The sequence below is a fragment of the Crinia signifera genome, chromosome 2 (assembly GCF_055691185.1).
Source record: "Crinia signifera chromosome 2, ASM5569118v1, whole genome shotgun sequence".
Lineage (NCBI taxonomy): Eukaryota > Metazoa > Chordata > Amphibia > Anura > Myobatrachidae > Crinia > Crinia signifera.
The window spans coordinates 222,716,592-222,733,901 of record NC_139218.1 but is presented as its reverse complement, the minus strand read 5'-3'; the positions used below and the strand labels follow the sequence as shown (position 1 = coordinate 222,733,901).

At 42.0% G+C, this 17,310-nt stretch overlaps 1 protein-coding gene across 19 annotated transcripts in view; it reads left to right on the top strand.

Annotated features, from left to right (window-relative positions):
* MACF1 (microtubule actin crosslinking factor 1) overlaps window positions 1-17,310 on the top strand; it is a 237,812-nt gene that overhangs the window by 213,840 nt on the left and 6,662 nt on the right. For 10 of the 19 annotated variants that reach the window (XM_083173834.1, XM_083173839.1, XM_083173824.1 and 7 more), the window contains 24 exons: window positions 25-126; window positions 216-389; window positions 1,186-1,341; window positions 1,582-1,779; window positions 1,924-2,052; window positions 5,446-5,616; window positions 5,870-6,025; window positions 6,117-6,323; window positions 6,478-6,597; window positions 6,818-6,987; window positions 7,224-7,383; window positions 7,530-7,724; window positions 7,864-7,992; window positions 8,107-8,250; window positions 8,440-8,628; window positions 8,908-9,022; window positions 10,336-10,499; window positions 10,605-10,767; window positions 10,853-11,007; window positions 11,099-11,173; window positions 11,469-11,486; window positions 12,256-12,373; window positions 15,335-15,391; window positions 16,211-16,422. In XM_083173834.1, the coding sequence (XP_083029960.1) occupies window positions 25-126; window positions 216-389; window positions 1,186-1,341; window positions 1,582-1,779; window positions 1,924-2,052; window positions 5,446-5,616; window positions 5,870-6,025; window positions 6,117-6,323; window positions 6,478-6,597; window positions 6,818-6,987; window positions 7,224-7,383; window positions 7,530-7,724; window positions 7,864-7,992; window positions 8,107-8,250; window positions 8,440-8,628; window positions 8,908-9,022; window positions 10,336-10,499; window positions 10,605-10,767; window positions 10,853-11,007; window positions 11,099-11,173; window positions 11,469-11,486; window positions 12,256-12,373; window positions 15,335-15,391; window positions 16,211-16,422 (3,477 nt within the window). The remainder of the gene's footprint in view (window positions 1-24; window positions 127-215; window positions 390-1,185; window positions 1,342-1,581; window positions 1,780-1,923; window positions 2,053-5,445; window positions 5,617-5,869; window positions 6,026-6,116; window positions 6,324-6,477; window positions 6,598-6,817; window positions 6,988-7,223; window positions 7,384-7,529; window positions 7,725-7,863; window positions 7,993-8,106; window positions 8,251-8,439; window positions 8,629-8,907; window positions 9,023-10,335; window positions 10,500-10,604; window positions 10,768-10,852; window positions 11,008-11,098; window positions 11,174-11,468; window positions 11,487-12,255; window positions 12,374-15,334; window positions 15,392-16,210; window positions 16,423-17,310) is intronic. The other 9 variants (XM_083173838.1, XM_083173835.1, XM_083173829.1 and 6 more) reach the window with 3 other exon arrangements.

The following is a 17,310-nucleotide window of genomic DNA, read 5'->3' as shown; positions in this document are numbered from 1 at the left end:
AGACATTCTTTCTCTCTGTTCTAGGCAATGTTTGACTGGGTGGATAATGCTGTTATTAAACTGTGCGATATGTCTCCTGTTGGGACTGATCTCAATACAGTGAAAGACCAGCTCAACGAGATGAAGGTAAACTTAAACTTCTAAAGTAACTTGTACTAGAATAGTAAAACATTTCCTGGTCATACTACAGCATTCTTTTGTTCTATTATTAATAGGAGTTTAAGGTGGAGGTTTACCAGCAGCAAATTGAAATGGAGAAGTTAAACCACCAAGGAGAACTGATGTTGAAGAAAGCCATCGATGACACCGATCGGGACATCATCCACGGACCACTCACTGAGTTGAAGCATTTGTGGGAGAATCTTGGAGAGAAGATTACACGCAGACAAGTGAGCAAACTGGACACTTCCTTGGGACGTTCTCCTGTCCTGTTCTTCCCATATGAGTCTCCTAATTTTCAAGCCAAATGCATATTTTCCCACCACTTCAAACATGACTAGATTGAATAGGTTTTAGTAGATGTTTTTTTTTGTTTTGTTTTTTTACTTTAAAGAGCCCTTTATAGATAATAGGTTCTGGATTGTTTTTCTTATGGTGTGGCTTACACACGGTGCGATATGGCTTCCGATGTTGCCGATATAGTTCACATCGGAAGCCATATCGCATGCCGATTGTGTACTTTTCAGGGCTTACGAGGGCTTACGAGCCTGATGCGCTGCCATTGCGCGCTCCTGAGTGAGCGCAAATCGGCAGCGAAATAGTGAGGGCAGGCAAGACTATATAGTGCAGATCTGCACTATATAGTCTTTGTGCCTTACATACTCGCATAGCTCCGGCGGCCAGAGGGGCTTCTCCTGGGGCTGCAGGGCTGATGCGCAGTGACCTGGAAGTCTGCCGTATAGAGGAGGGCGGGGTGTGTGGCTGTTGCTGTGCCGCGGCCACGGGTGTCGCAGCACCCTTCCATCTGTGCCCCTGCCCAGCACCTGGTGACAGGTACTGTCTTCTCCTCTTCTCTCCTTCATGCCGTGCGATGCGAGTCCCGATGCAATCAGATAGCATCGGGACTCGCATCGCACTGGCATGTCGGCCGTGTGTACACACCTTTACTGTGCTTTTATTTTTGATTTCAATGCGTAGCTACTTTTGTATCATCAGTGTGTTTCTTTATTTCTCTTTATTCAATAGCACAAATTAGAAGCTGCTCTTCTGGCTCTTGGTCAGTTCCAGCATGCACTAGCAGAAGTGATGTCCTGGCTGACACACACAGAGGATTTGCTGAATGCTCAGAGACCCATCGGTGGAGACCCCAAGTTCATTGAGGTGGAACTTGCAAAGCACCATGTAAGTCTGTATGAGGTTTGCAGTGTTTCTTGAAAAGTATATGTTCCTGTGTTATTGAGCAACATGTGTTTATAGTTCTATAATTACACACTGTAGTGTTTTTGTAGTAGTTTGGCAGACCCTAGATAGTTTTGAATTGCCGTTGACTGTACATTCGTGTGGCTGAATATTGACGCCATTCATGAGGTCCTTTCGTTTGCAGATCTTTTAACATTCTTATTTCTTTAACCCTAATTTCAGGTGTTAAAGAATGATGTGCTCGCCCATGAGAGCACTGTCCAAACCGTGAAAAATGCTGGGAATGAACTGCTAGAGTCGAGTGCTGGAGATGATGCCAACAGCCTGAGAACTAGACTGGAAGCCATGAACAAGTTGTGGAAGTCTGTACTACAGAAAACCGAGGAGAGAGAGCAGCAGTTGGACATGTCTCTTCAGCAGGTTTGTCATAATAAGAATGAAGACCATAAACATTGGTTCTATTTTCTGTGCAGTCATGTTACACACTATAGAATAATGTGCTCCATGAGATGTTTGATTTATAAAGTTATATCAGTAATTGTTTTGTCCTGATTCACTGTTTAGGCGCAAGGTTTCACCGGGGAGATGGAAGATTTTATCCAGTGGCAGAGCAGAGTAGAAAGCCAACTGTCAGCTGCTAAGGCCACAGGGGGACTCCCAGAGACAGCCCGAGAGCAGCTGCAGGCACACATGGTAAGGACGTTATATTGGTAATAATCTTCTGTACACCTGGAGGTCTGCACTTTTTACAAGTTGATGAATCACATGTCAAACAATTTATTCTTTATTAGGCAGGGCAATTAACAAAAGGATTGCCTATTCCCCCGGGATGCAGTTAAAATCCCGGCGGTCGAGATCCCGGCGTTCAGAATCCCGACGCCGGAATCCCGATAGCCGAAATCCCGACACATTCTCCCCTCCGTGAGTGTCCACAACACCCCTGGAGGGAGAATAAATTAGTGTGCCGAGCGTAGCGAGGCACCGGGCCCGCTGCGTGGCGAGCGCAGCGAGCCCGCAAGGGGGGGTGATCCACGTCCCCCCCTTGTCGGCATTTCGGCTGTCGGGATTCCGGCGTCGGGATTCTGAACGCCGGGATCCCGACCGCCGGGATTCAGTACTGAATCCATTCCCCCATGGTAACTGAGCGCACATCGTCAGATTTGGTTGCTATGAAGTCAGCGCTGCTGCTATATCGCAGCAATAACAGTGGGAAAGTGAACCCTGTTCTAAGGGGCATAAAGGAGCTGTGTGTTTTTATACTAAAATTGCTTTCAGGGCAGTTGGGGGGCTGTGGATTAAAAGGTCTACAGTGATTAGGCAAACAGTCGACATGCAATAGGTCAACACAAGCAAAAGGTTGAAAAATTAAAGGATAACATGTCGACACCTGTTGACCCCCAATTAGTGTTGCGCATCCCTATGCATGGCTTGGTTCACTTGCCATGCTCCCAGAATGGTGCCTCACTCCACTGGCACAGCCCCGGTGCACTTTACCGATCACAACGGTAGTTCACTTGGATGGTAATGTAGGAAAAAGTAAAAAAAAAAATAAAGAAAATTGTGAAAAACTCATATTGACCATTTCATATGTCGACCTAGACAATGTAGACCTTTCATTTACTTTCCCAGTTAGTCTCAGGGTCTCCTGTGCACAGACTTTCACCTGCGGTCCGGTGACTTCTCAGTTTCAGGAAGCTTAATACCTGGAGCCGGTGTGGGCTCAGGCTTTGGCCAGGTCCGTGGCTCACCGCTGTATCTATTGGCCTTGCACATGTACAGGACTTCTGGAGGGTAGTGGGGTCTCTGACTTCCCCTATTGGGGGGGAGCTTGATTGAGTTCACTCCATAGAGCATTTAGTTTCTGCATACTTGCAGCTTTGTTCTTTGTTAAAAATGTCTACTTAAATATTGTGAACAAGCATTTCCTCATAATTTTAGTATTCACATTATTCTGCAAAGGCTTAATAGGAACTGTATGAGAATGTTTGTTTGTTATGCAGATAAACATCACAATTACATAGAGCAGGGGTCTTCAACCTATTCAACGAAGCCCGAGGCCCACTAAGCTCTACTGTGGTGTTTAGCACAGCTCTTAATAGATAGACAGCACAGCCCCCGCATAGATAGTTGGCACAGCTGCCCATACACATAAACCCTGCCCCCAATATATAGTCAGCACCAGGGCTATTTCTAAACAATTAGGGTCCCAGTGCGAACAGAATAGAAATGCATCCCCCCATACATAATTTGGTATTGAAGAAATTGTGCTCCCAAAAGGGGGCGTGGGCTAATTATAAGAGTGTGACCTAGCAGGAAAACAATTACCTGACACCTCACTTTTGCAACCTGCATGACCAGACATTGGTTACCGCAGGAATGGTTGTTGTCCTTCCACGCTTAAGTTGGCTGTCTAAAGGCCGCACAGTGACATATAAAAATGAAGGCCCATTACACCATGATGCCCATTACACATTATGCCACACACTATTATGCCCATTGTACAATATGCCACACACCGTGATGCCCATTGCACATTATGCCACACACCATGATGCCCATTGCACATTATGCCACACACCATGATGCCCATTGCACATTATGCCACACACCGTGATGCCCATTGAACATTATGCCACACACCGTGATGCCCATTGCACATTATGCTTCACACCATGATGCCCATTGCACCTTGCACTATAAGGCCACCAATACTCCTGCTTATGCATATGATGCCCCCAGCAGTGTCCCTCATAAAATGCCACCAGTAGTGTCCCTCATAAAATGCCACCAGTAGTGTCCCTCATAAAATGCCACCAGTAGTGTCCCTCATAAAATGCCACCAGTAGTGTCCCTCATAACATGCCACCAGTAGTGTCCCTCATAACATGCCACCAGTAGTGTCCCTCATAACATGTCACCAGTAGTGTCCCTCATAACATGCCACCAGTAGTGTCCCTCATAACATGCCACCAGTAGTGTCCCTCACAAAATGCCCTAGTATTGCCCTCCATAGTCAGCACATTGGACAGCATGCCAGCCCTCCCTTAGTCAGCACCACATTACACTGCCAGCCGCCCCCCCCCCCCCATAGTTAGCACCCTCCCCATACACAGGGCCACATTGTACTGCCAGCCCCACCTCCCCCATAGTTAGCACCACATTTCAGAACAGCCACCCCATGTCCAGCACAACATTGCAGAGGCAGCCAGCTCACCTCTCCCTTCCCCCCCTAGTCAGCACCGCGTTAGCGAGCCGGCTTCACCCTTCCCTAAGATACCTGCCTTAATCTTAGTGTCCCTGGCAGAGGGCTGCTGCTGGCGGCGGCTGTCTTCACTTGGAAGGAGCAGGCAGGGACAGGTGTGCTCCGTCAGAGGCTGCCGGCAGGGTGCTCGGCTTCAGAGGCTGGCGGCGGTTGTCACTTCCGGCTGTCTTCTCTGAAAGGGCGGGACGGGTGCGTGGCACCGTTGTCAGGAAATACACAATGGGCATGTCTGCACACAGTCCCGCCCGCCCCAGCCAGCACATCCACCTCCGCCGCGTCCCACTGCTAAGGGACTAGCGCGGAAGGTTTTTTTTTTTTTAACAGCTTTTTTTTATTTAAACGGCATTAACTGGCGGGCCAGTAAAAACAACTCGGCGGTCCACGGGTTGAAGACCCCTGACATAGAGTATATAGCTATGCCATATATCATTTTAATGAGCAAAGCTGAATGTTCTACTAAGCTAAGTACTACAGCATCCCTCAATTTTGAGCTCCATGGCAAAGGCTGTGAATACTTATGTTCATGTGATTTCTTAGTTGTTTATATTTAATAAATTATACATTTGCAAAAAATCTCCACAAAACTTTTTTCACATGGTCATTAGGGGGTATTGTGTGTAGAATGTTGAGGTTCATTTGTTCCATTTTGGAATAAGGCTATGCACTCTACGTTACACAAGCACACATGCTGCATGTTAATATGAATCAATTTGAAGAATTTTCTGTTCTTACCTTTAAGTTTTTGTTTTGGAAAAATGAAAATAAGTTCCAGCCGTATAATTTAGTGTAAATCTATTTCTAACATCATTGCTTACATTTTAAAGGAATTGTATGCTGAAGTAAAAGCAAATGAGGAGCTTTATAAACATCTTCTGGACAAGGGAAATCTCATGCTTCTGAGCCGAGATGATGCTGTGGGTTCCACAACTGAGCAGAATGTAGCTCTTCTGAAAAGGAAGTGGCAAAACGTTTGCAACAAAGTGGAAGAAAGGAAGGTAATTATGTGACATTACATTAAGGATCTTTGGCCTTACCATTTATGACAGATGGTCTCTATTTTATTTTATTTTTTTCTTAGACTTCTCATAACTAATCTGATATTAGATGAACAGTATTTTGAATAGTATACAATTTTTACATGGTAAATAGTTGTGTTATTATGGTTAAGATTGCCTTACCTTAAGTTCTAGAAGTTAAAATCACCGGTTACGACTGTAGTTCTGATTGTGTGACTAATTTTCTCAACAGGGAAAATTGGAAGAAGCTCTCAACTTAGCCACAGACTTCCAGAATTCTTTGCAAGACTTTATAAACTGGCTGACCCAGGCTGAGCAAAGCCTGAACATTGCATCGCCACCCAGTCTCATCCTTGACACCGTTCTCTTCCAGATTGACGAGCACAAGGTTGTGTCCTCGATGGCATCTTTACTAGACGTGCTTGATTTATAGTTCATGGCTGTACTAAATTAATACCAATTTGTTCATTTTGTCTTAGATTTTTGTAAATGAGGTTAATGATCATCGTGAGCAAATTATTGAATTGGACAAAACAGGGAACCAGCTGAAGTTTCTCAGCCAGAAGCAGGATGTTGTCCTAATAAAGAATCTTTTGCTCAGTGTCCAGTCCCGGTGGGAAAAGGTGGTTCAGCGATCAGTGGAGAGAGGGCGCTTCTTGGATGATGCCAGAAAAAGGGCAAAACAGGTACGCGTTGAGAATAAATAAGAGCTGTATTACTTACTGCTCTCAATACAGGACAGTCATCTGTGTTTGTTTTTGTAGTTTTACTCTGAACTCTTGTCATTGCAAGGTTACAGCTAATTTCACAAATTCTGTAACTGTCTTATTTATGTTTTAGTTTCATGAAGCCTGGAAAAAGCTAGTGGACTGGCTGGAAGAGGCAGAGAATCATCTGGACTCAGAACTGGAAATCTCTAATGATCCGGACAAGATCAAATTACAGCTTACTAAGCACAAGGTTAGTGTTTGTCCTGTGTGGTTTATACATTTCTGTCTTCATGTGATTTTTTTTTTTGCTGTCACCTCCGTTTCCTTTTGTGTCTACACCGACATGTAGCTTTGGAGGCTGTAAGAGCGTCATTTCACCTTTTGTCCATTTTTGCTTTTTTGGTTCTCTTAAGTCAAGTTTATGTTTCTACCCCTGCAGCCTTCTTTCATCTTTTTATCTCTCTCCATAGGAATTCCAGAAAACATTAGGAAGTAAACAGCCTGTTTATGACACTACTGTCAGGACAGGACGTGCATTAAAAGAAAAGGCCCTGTTGAGTGATGATGTGCAGAAACTCGATCACCTTCTTGGAGAAGTGAGGGATAAATGGGACACCGTGTGTGGAAAATCTGTGGAAAGGTTATTTTCATTCCTTCATTGTATCAGCTCTGCTAAGATTTGCACTTGCCTCTTAAGTTGCCATGTAGTTGTCATTGTGACCTTTGAAAATGTATGTGATTGGGATATCCATGCTTGATTATCACCCTTCAAAACATATGAACCAATAAGTTTCATTCTACTGACAATTATGTTAATGTTATGTAGCATGTGTATCTGTGGCAATATTTAAAGCTTGGACTGTGTTTCCTGTGCAGGCAGCACAAGCTGGAAGAAGCTTTGCTGTTCTCCGGCCAGTTTATGGATGCTCTGCAGGCGCTGGTTGATTGGCTTTACAAGGTGGAACCTCAGTTGGCAGAGGATCAACCTGTGCATGGAGACTTAGATCTTGTGATGAACCTTATGGATGCTCATAAAGTAAGAATGTGATATTTCCCAATACAGTAAATGCAATTCAGTGATGAGTTAAGACACTTAGGTTTATTATTATTATTATGATGTATATTATTTCTGAAATACATTGAGTATTTCATAGTATAAAGACTCTCCTTTGCTTTACCTAGGTCTTCCAGAGGGAGCTTGGAAAAAGGACCAGCAGTGTTCAAGCTCTAAAACGTTCTGCCCGGGAGCTCCTGGAAAGTAGTAGGGAGGATACCACATGGGTGAAGGTTCAGCTTCAGGAACTCAGCACGCGGTGGGACACTGTTTGCAAACTATCTGTGTCCAAACAGACCCGCCTAGAGCAGGCTCTGAAACAGGTGATTGTTTTTATAGCTTAGAAATTAGCACATGTTACACACAGATTCTCTGATACATTTTTCAGACATGCATTCGATAAATTGTATGTTTGCAAATGTGATATGTGTACCGATTCTATCCATCCGTATGACATTTTAGGCTGAGGAGTTCCGCAGCACTGTCCATATGCTGCTGGAGTGGCTCTCTGAGGCAGAACAGACCCTGCGCTTTCGAGGGGCACTTCCTGATGATGCAGAGGCTTTGCAGTTACTCATTGATGTCCATAAGGTGTGAGAATTGTGCTTCTTGGCTATAAGAGATTAATTCAGTATTTGGTCTATTGCATATCGGCTGTTGGTAATGCATTACACTCCAAGCAAATTGTGTGGTTTGCTTCTCTAGGAATTTATGAAGAAGGTAGAAGAGAAACAAATAGATGTTAACACGGCAGTCAGTATGGGAGAAGGGATCCTGACTGTGTGCCATCCAGACTGTATTACCACTGTCAAGCACTGGATCACGATCATACGAGCACGGTTTGAGGAGGTATCAGAAACGTTATAGTTCACAAGTCATAAAAACTGCAGTGCGCAGATAACAAACTACTTTGGTATCTGCCCAAGTCTATATTCATGGGCCTTTATATTTAATTGTTAAATAGAAGCAGGTCTTGATAAATACTTGCAAACTTTTCTATGTGTAACTTCTAGTTTAGTAACTCTGCTTTGTGTTAAGGTGCTGACTTGGGGAAACCAACACCAGCAAAGGTTGCAGGCTGCCCTCTCTGAACTTTTGGCCAATTCTGACCTCCTGGATGAATTGCTGTCTTGGATCCAATGGGCAGAGACCACATTAATCCAAAGGGATCAGGACCCCATGCCGCAAAACATTGACCAGGTTAAGGCTCTGATCTCTGAGCATCAGGTGAGATTTACTATTACACCTCTGAATGTGGCAGGTAAATTGTGTAGTATGAAAGGGTATTCACATGATCAACTACAAACCAGTCAGGGAGCATTGATCTAACCTCATCTTACTTGTAGCATAACATTATTTAAAAGTGTGTAAACAAATGTGCTGATTATGAATATGCATAAGAGAATGCAGCGCTTGGGTATAAATCTTTCTTTTATTATGCTGAAACGCTATGAAATGTGGAGTGATGACTATTGACTTGCTCACATTCCTAAACTGTATTTGCAGATGTTTATGGAGGAAATGACCCAAAAGCAACCAGATGTTGATAGAGTGACAAAGACATACAAGAGGAAGACAACAGATCCCAACCATGCTTCATTCAATGACAAGACTCGGACCAGTGAGTGGCAACGCAGGGAATATACTTCTCAGATACTCCTGGTGCTGATCTGTGCTCTTTGTGGACCCCTAGTTTTCTAGCACAATATGCAATAATGTTGTAGTTAATGTTGATGTGGAGAGAAGGCTGTGCAGTGCACGTTGAAGATCATTACTAAGTACATAATACATGTTCACATGTCATAGAAAGGAAGCCAGGGATCCGGAAACTTGGAAAACATTAACTTAAAGGGTTACGCCCAGCTCTTTAGTGTCAGGATGAGTATATTAGATGATTCCAAGTCAATCGGTCAGTACAGAAACACAAATTCAAGTGGAGATATTCCAGCACGCCAATGCTGAAGTACTAATCATCTGAACATTACATGTGATAAGGGAAGTACTGTGTATATTTAAGCGCTGGAATATCTTCACTTGAATTTGTGTTTCTGTACTTGGTTGTTGGGGGAGTGGTGTCTCCCCATCGAGTGGTGTCAGATATCACTAGCAGCTGCGCCCAAGGGTGATCCACTTAAATTTCTTTCGATTCCAAGTCAAGTGTCTTTTATTTTGCTTAAAAATCTGTATTCACAATTTTCTCTTTCATCCATCTGGGGGACCCTTCTAGACCATAATGTTTAGTGAGGGTTGAGGGGTTAACTTTTTGCAAAGGTATATAAGCTCCTAACCTCCAATGCATTCCTTGGGTTTAATTGAAATGCTGAAAGGAGAGGTCAGCACTATGGGGGTGATTCTGGTTGTCTCTGTGCTTAGCGAGCCTTCCAACGTCGCCCACCAGGCATGCGAATGACTGTCCCCCGCCACAGTCTGCACATCCCCACCGCTTTGCGAATGGCTTTTTTGCATAAACATCCTTTCACAGGGTGATTTTTCCCCTGCTTGCAAATCTTAGTTATTCTGGTCCGACTTAGACTTGCAAAGTCTGGGTCCAAGAACTGGATGGGCGGCTGACATCCTCTGACTCCAGTCTCCTGCACCCGGCAGGCAGCTGCACACCTGAATTTGCATGATGCGGACAGCTGCCTGCATTCGCATGGGGACGCCCATCGAACATACCGGGTACCGAAGCAACCAAAATAGTTATCTATGTTATCTAGGTTTTAATAGGTTCTCTTTCTGTTTTTAAACCTAACTGTTAAACAATTTTACAATATATTTTACTTAGAATGTAAAGTATTTTTATAGTTTATTTTCCAGGAGTTCACATATTTTCTGTATAGTAATGGCACTAATGCTATTAAAGTCTACAGGTTTGTATATAGCTTTCTGCTCAATACTAAGATCAAGTAATAATGCGGTTCACTGTCCTTGCAGGGAAACCAATGGCGCAGACCACCCCACCTGTTTTTCAGCTTCCTTCACAGTCTGAAACCAAGAATCCAAGGATCAATCAGCTGTCTGCCCGTTGGCAGCAGGTCTGGCTGCTAGCCCTGGAGAGACAGCGGAAGCTCAACGATGCTCTGGATAGGTTGGAGGAGGTATGAGCTAAAGGATGTAGAGCTGCGACTGTTCCTTTGCGTTTACCCTTGCAGCATGCATAAGGCTCGCCGCAGTGTGATAAAATATGTGGTTTTGTTTTGCAGCTAAAAGAGTTTGCCAACTTTGACTTTGATATCTGGAGGAAGAAATATATGCGTTGGATGAATCACAAGAAGTCTAGGGTTATGGATTTCTTCCGCAGGATAGATAAAGACCAAGACGGGAAGATTACCAGACAAGAGTTCATTGATGGGATATTAGCATCCAGTAAGTCATATGATGATAAATACAGTTTTAAAGCTGATCAAACTTTCACTATTCGATTATTAACACTATAACATGTCTTCCATAGAATTTCCAACTACGAAACTTGAAATGACAGCTGTAGCTGATATCTTTGACCAGGATGGTGATGGGTACATAGATTATTATGAGTTTGTAGCTGCGCTTCATCCCAACAAAGATGCCTATCGGCCGACCACTGATGCAGATAAGATTGAGGATGAGGTAATGCACCGTCTCCCTTTGACAAGCACGCCATCACATTACTGCGGTCTTCAGGATTTATGGTTGATGACTGTGACTTTTTCCTTTGAAGGTCACCAGGCAAGTGGCACAGTGCAAGTGTGCAAAAAGATTCCAGGTGGAGCAGATTGGAGAGAATAAATACAGAGTGAGTAAATCTTAAATGTTTCTGAAAACAATTGCTTCAATAGTCTTTTTGTGAAGAACTTGAACCAATGAACAGAAACAATAAAATTTGCAGTTGAAGAGAAATAAGTTTTATTTGAATCAGTTGTTATATAGGTAATCAATTAACATTCATAACGCGATGCAAGTACCTATTCCCAGTGTAGCCGGTGCAATACTTTTGTCTATGACACTAATATATTATCTTATGTTTTGTGCAATTTCTGTTTATGTTCAACTAAAGTGTGTTCTCTCTTTTTCCTTATGCTTTCATGTAGTTCTTCCTAGGGAACCAGGTACAGTGCCTTCTGATGCTACCTATTGCTTCTCAGATAATCACATGCTTGCATACTAACTGACTCTTTTCTTATTGCTGTGATAATCTGAAACTCCTACATTGACTAAATTCATCTATGCTGTTCATGTGCTGTGACAGGCCTTCCTCATAAATACCAAACCCACAAAGCTACACATTCATGCTCCATACACAATGAAATAATCTGCATGTAAGAATGAACAGTGGTCTTGATTCTGTAAAATTGTTTTTAGTTAGGATAATACCATGCCATTCATTGTAGTCGGTGCAGAGGTGGGCTGATTGGGATCTTCTTGTGAAATATCCATTTAATAACTAATACAATGGACTGGCCAGTTTGTGGTCACTCTTAATTGATGACTTATTGATATCACTTCTTCTCTGCATGAGCTATAGCAAATTATATTCCGTTGTTGAGTTTACGGGATCCCAGCATCCTGCCCGCTGCATGAGCATGTAACCAGGTGTCACTTTGCCGTAATCTAGGCTCTCCAATACAGCATCAATGTGGGAATACTAATATTCATTACCATAACTAATCATATCATCTGGTTTTGGGGATTGTGGATGCATGATGTTCACACTGCCAGATTAATGGAGTTTGGCAAGGTTCTTGTGACTGAAACCCTTATGTTCTAGGCTATAATTGGTGACTTGGGGATTGAGGCTTGCTCTGATAAATATATGGTATATGGGTGCTTGGGTCCTTCAGGCTCTGCTGTCAGTAACCAGTTCTATGGCTTTTACAGTTTGGGGACTCTCAGCAGTTGCGTTTGGTACGCATCCTGCGAAGCACAGTAATGGTCCGTGTTGGTGGAGGCTGGATGGCTCTTGATGAATTTTTGGTGAAGAACGATCCTTGCCGAGGTAAAAATTTCTTGATTGACAAAAGTTTTTAGATCTGTGTTGAAAATTGCATAGTTGTTTGGGTTTTCTTTAGACCTCTACATCATCTTATTATACATATTTAAAGATTTGCTAAAGTCATTTTAATTATTTACATGTCAGTATATTAGCGATAGTAAATAATGTTTTACAGTATCTTTTATTTGGATTGTGAAAAAGAAGGTTTTAAATCCACCCAAATTAAAGTAGTAGTAATTTGGAATGTATAATCCTGTGTTGTTGTTTTTTTTGTTGTTGTTTTTTCATATACATAGTAGCATTCACAGTATAATCTACAGTTACATAGAAAGTCCTTAATGCAAATGGTTGAAGTGTCTTTGTCAACAATGGGAGGCAGGATGATTATAGGAATTAAACTTGATGCCTTTCTTTAACAAAAAAGAAAGAAGATGATATTTATCGCTGATTGATATTAAACACTGCAGCTCGTACCTAAGGGGAATTACCAAACCCCTTAAAAGGGTAGTGCAAGAAAAACAAACAAGATGGTACAGCGCTGTGCTTAATATTAAGTTTATAAATTTATTAAAATAGTTTCACAGTATTAAATATATCAATGTGGCCAACATTGGGACAGACAAGACTTACAAACATATAATGGACTCTCCCCTCAAAAATAGGATCCTTTATAATCAGTCAATTATTAGCAGCATGCAGTTTTGTTATCATGAATGAGGGTTAGTGTTGTTTAAAAAGTTAATCATTTTAGCCTCTGATTAGATACCGGTATCAATAATCCTTATGAAAGTGCACATTCATTAAGCCAATACTTAAGTGGTATCCGGATGGGCAATAGGGGTCCAGCTTGCAGTCTCCAGCCAAGCCTCTCCGACCGCTGATTGCAATGTTTGAAGCAGTCCTATCTGAGATGGTATGGTGGTTCTGTCTGGTGGTAGCTTCTCTCCCCAATCCTATAAGCGTTTCTCCGCCTTAGACTGTCAGCGGCTTCCTCAGGAGGTGCCTTTCTTTAACAAAAAAAAAAAAGTTCTAAGGTTAATAGAGTAAAAACAAAAATAGATGTTGCAAAAACTACAATACCAAAATAAACAGACTCATTGCACCAATATTATGAGCCCTCAAATTGTAACATTAAACATTAATGTTAACATTTATACTTTTACATTATTAAATGTATGCAAGTAATGCATGACTACTTGGTGAAGCAGCCAGGTGACCAGTGAACTTTAAAAATGACTACTGTCCGCTATCATTTGGGCTTCAATTTGCTATTGATGTCAATCTATGAATTACTTCCCTGGTTTAAAAAAAATTCCTGCTGCTCCTAGATTTATATCCCTGGCTCACGAATCTTACAATACAACCTGAAAGGGAGGCAATTTTAACGGTAAGGATCAGCCAATGAGAAACTGTACATTTTTAAATATGGGTCTCACCTTACAGACCTCCCAAATGTACAAATAGAGAATCAAATACCCATAGAAGAGCTGCAAAAGTAAATGTAATAGTGGGAAACACATTTAGAGGACAGAATTACACTAGCTTCTGCTTAATGAGAAAGGTGTCAACCAATTTCTGTACAGTGTCACTCCGCCTTATCCTGTTGTATCCGGCTTTGATTCACAGACTTGACATACTGAAAGGATCGCTAATAGACATACACTTCCAAGCTGAGCTGACATTAGGCCAATGGCTCAGATGGGGATTGTCAATATGTGTGGTATCCTATGTAAAATACATCTGCATTGGGCAATGAAATAAGTATAAGTAAGATAAACCGCTTGGAAGAGCTAATAAAAATATAGCTAGGGAGCAGTATAATTAAATGGAAGCCCAATAACTGAAGTTTATGCAAGAGATCTGGATCCAGGTCCACCATTCATTTTAGAAGTCACAATCATGCTCAGCAACCAAAGAAGTATTTTCTTAGAATGTTCATTGACTGGCCCTTGTGACATGACAGACCAGCATTTAGTGGTTGTGTTAACATTGAACTAGAGAGTTTATAAGGCCTCCTTAGCTGCAGCAGCAGAAGCCTGGCCTATTCGGTTCACATGGACTGTAATTCGGGGGCAGATTTATTAAGCTGGGTGATGTGATAAAGTGTCTGGTTTTTATCACCGGCCGATCAGCTCCTAACTGTGAAGTTACAGGCTTGCTTTGAAAAATGACAGGTAGGAGCTGATTGGCCGGTGATAAAAACCAGACACTTTATCACTTCACAGAGCTTAGTAAACCTACCCCTCAGCATGAGGAGGTGTCTGAGAGGACATTGGGGGTGGAAGAGTTTGTTTGGCTCATGTAGGAGTGGACAATGCATGCTTTCCCGGAAAGCAGGCACGTAGGAGATAAGCACTTGTCCTGACTCCCAATGGTGATATACAGATGCTCCAGTCTACTGTGTAGACCTTATGCTGCCCATACACGCCCCGATACGGGGGTGCTTTCCGTGCTTAATTAGCACGGATCACATCGCATTGCATTGCCTGTGCACACATTGTGCATGCAATGCGATGCAATGTGACGAAAACTAAGTACAAAAAGTATGTGCAAGCACATACTTTTTGTACTGTGCGATGAGGTCCCACGGGAGCGCGCACCTCAAAGCACACATCGGGACAGCCCTCATCGCAGCGTGTATGGGCTGCTTTAGCCCAGTGCAGAAAATAGCTGGGTTGAGTAAATGCTATGTTTACTGTGCCTGTATCTTACTTCACTTACATGTGGTAGTGCATGTTGTCATTGGTTTAAACAGGGCCTAGTGCTTTTCAGCTATTAACTTAATAGCATGTCAATGATCTTGCATGATAAAGCATGGTGGGGCTTGTGTTCCTTATCATTCACCCTGAACACATGCATATTTGGTATACAATACGTTTTGTCTTTGGCTGGACTTAGCTGTACAATTTGCATGCCTTACATTTTATCCCTTTCTTCCCTATGCACCTCTTTTATTCTCCTTAGTTCACCATCCAGGGAGTAAATTAAAGAGAAACGATTCCATCTCTTCCATAGGTTTCGGTAATGGCTCTTGCTTTGTAGAAGTGCTTATCCTTATAACCAGCAAAACCTTTCCAAAAAAAACCGATGGCACTGTGACATCTTGCCCAGAACCCTTTACTGTAACAGTGCCCTTACTCCTATATTTGTGTCGAGAGAAACATACTTTGCTAAAGCTAATGTTTTTATTTGTTTATCTATTTCCGTACTGAAACATGTTCCCTAGAAATAACATCTTCATATGCCTATGAATGCAATTGCCCCTTTCACCTATACAAAAAACTACTATAAATGGATATTCCTGGGTTAGCACACTATAATATAAGGCCGTATACCCAGGTATTGTATACTTTGCACTAAAGTGCAGAAAGAAACCTGATAGAGCACTTCGATTTAGCCACCACATTGAACTGTTTGGACTGCATTGTTGATTGTAGGGATATACCTTGGGTTTTGCTGTACGTTTTACATTCTTGATCCTACAGCAACTTATTCTTACACGTTAACTGCCCATATGTTTAATTACTATATTTTGGGGCATGGATGTTCCCATTCAGGAGATGAGTGTCAGAAGCATGGGAAAGCCATCTCATCTCTGTGTTCTAATGCTGCTGATTATTTTGGTTTTTACTGAACCACTGCAACACTCTTGTTTTTCTCACATAAATATGTTTGTGACTTCTAATTAACATGTGTTTGCTTGCTACAACTTAATAACTTTGTGTGTTAACTGCTGAGCTAAACTGACTTTGTGTGCTGCTTACAATAAGCCTTGTACGTCACATAGAAAAAAAAAAACGACATAGGAAATATTAATTGTGCATGTTTTATCCTAACCAGCAAGGGGAAGGACAAATCTAGAGCTGCGAGAGAAATTTATACTACCAGAGGGGGTTTCCCAGGGAATGACCCCTTTCAGGTCTCGAGGGCGAAGGTCAAAACCGTCTTCCAGGACAGCCTCTCCCACAAGGTCCAGTTCTAGTGCCAGCCAGAGTAACCATAGCTGTACATCCGTCCCATCCTCACCCGCTACTCCTGCCAGTGGTTCCAAGGTAAGATCTGCGTGTGCATTGGGTATAGACAATAGCATGTGTATGACAAGGATGTAAAATATGATATGAAGAGCAGCATCCTTCTTTCCTTCTGCAGCTAATACTTTGCAAAGTTCTGGAATTTCATATGTGTATATAATTCATCTTGTACTGTGGAACTAACTATATGTGCTTTGCCTTATAATGTATGGACTGGCAAATGCTTTATACAGGTTTCAGAAGTAATATCTGTTAGATGCTATCCATATAGAGATGGATGCCAATATGTTAAGAACTCCGGAGTGCGAGAGTGTAAACTTTTATTTATATATAATATATATATATATATATATATATATATATATATATATATATATATATATATATATATATATATGTAGTAAGTACAGGGCTGGGAGATAAGCGAAGGTTCAGGTGGGATATTGGGTCGAATAACTTTGTATGGAGTTGCTAGTATCTGAGTAAGGGGAGTTCCATGTACTAGTTGCAGAGGAATTGACTCTAGATACTGGGAGAAGGACTTTTAAAGATGACGTGTGAATTGTAAATGCGTCCTTCGATAATTTGAGAGCATTATTACAAGATAATAGAAGTGAGGATAGAGGCAGATAACATACAGAAATATAATGTAAATACAGTATTGCTCCTTAAACATAATTCTGATTTGCTGAAATCCTGAATAAAATATTGCAGAGATGGATAATAGGAGCCTCCAGCATTAACTGCATTGTGGGAATTAGTAAATGCAGAGACTGGCTATGAGCAGACTAATGACTGAGTAATGTACATGGTTACATGATAGAAGGGTCAGGAGGGTGAAAGCCACATACGGTACGGGCTTCATACTGAATACAGGACATAAGCCGCAAGGGGCTCCAAGGATAAATG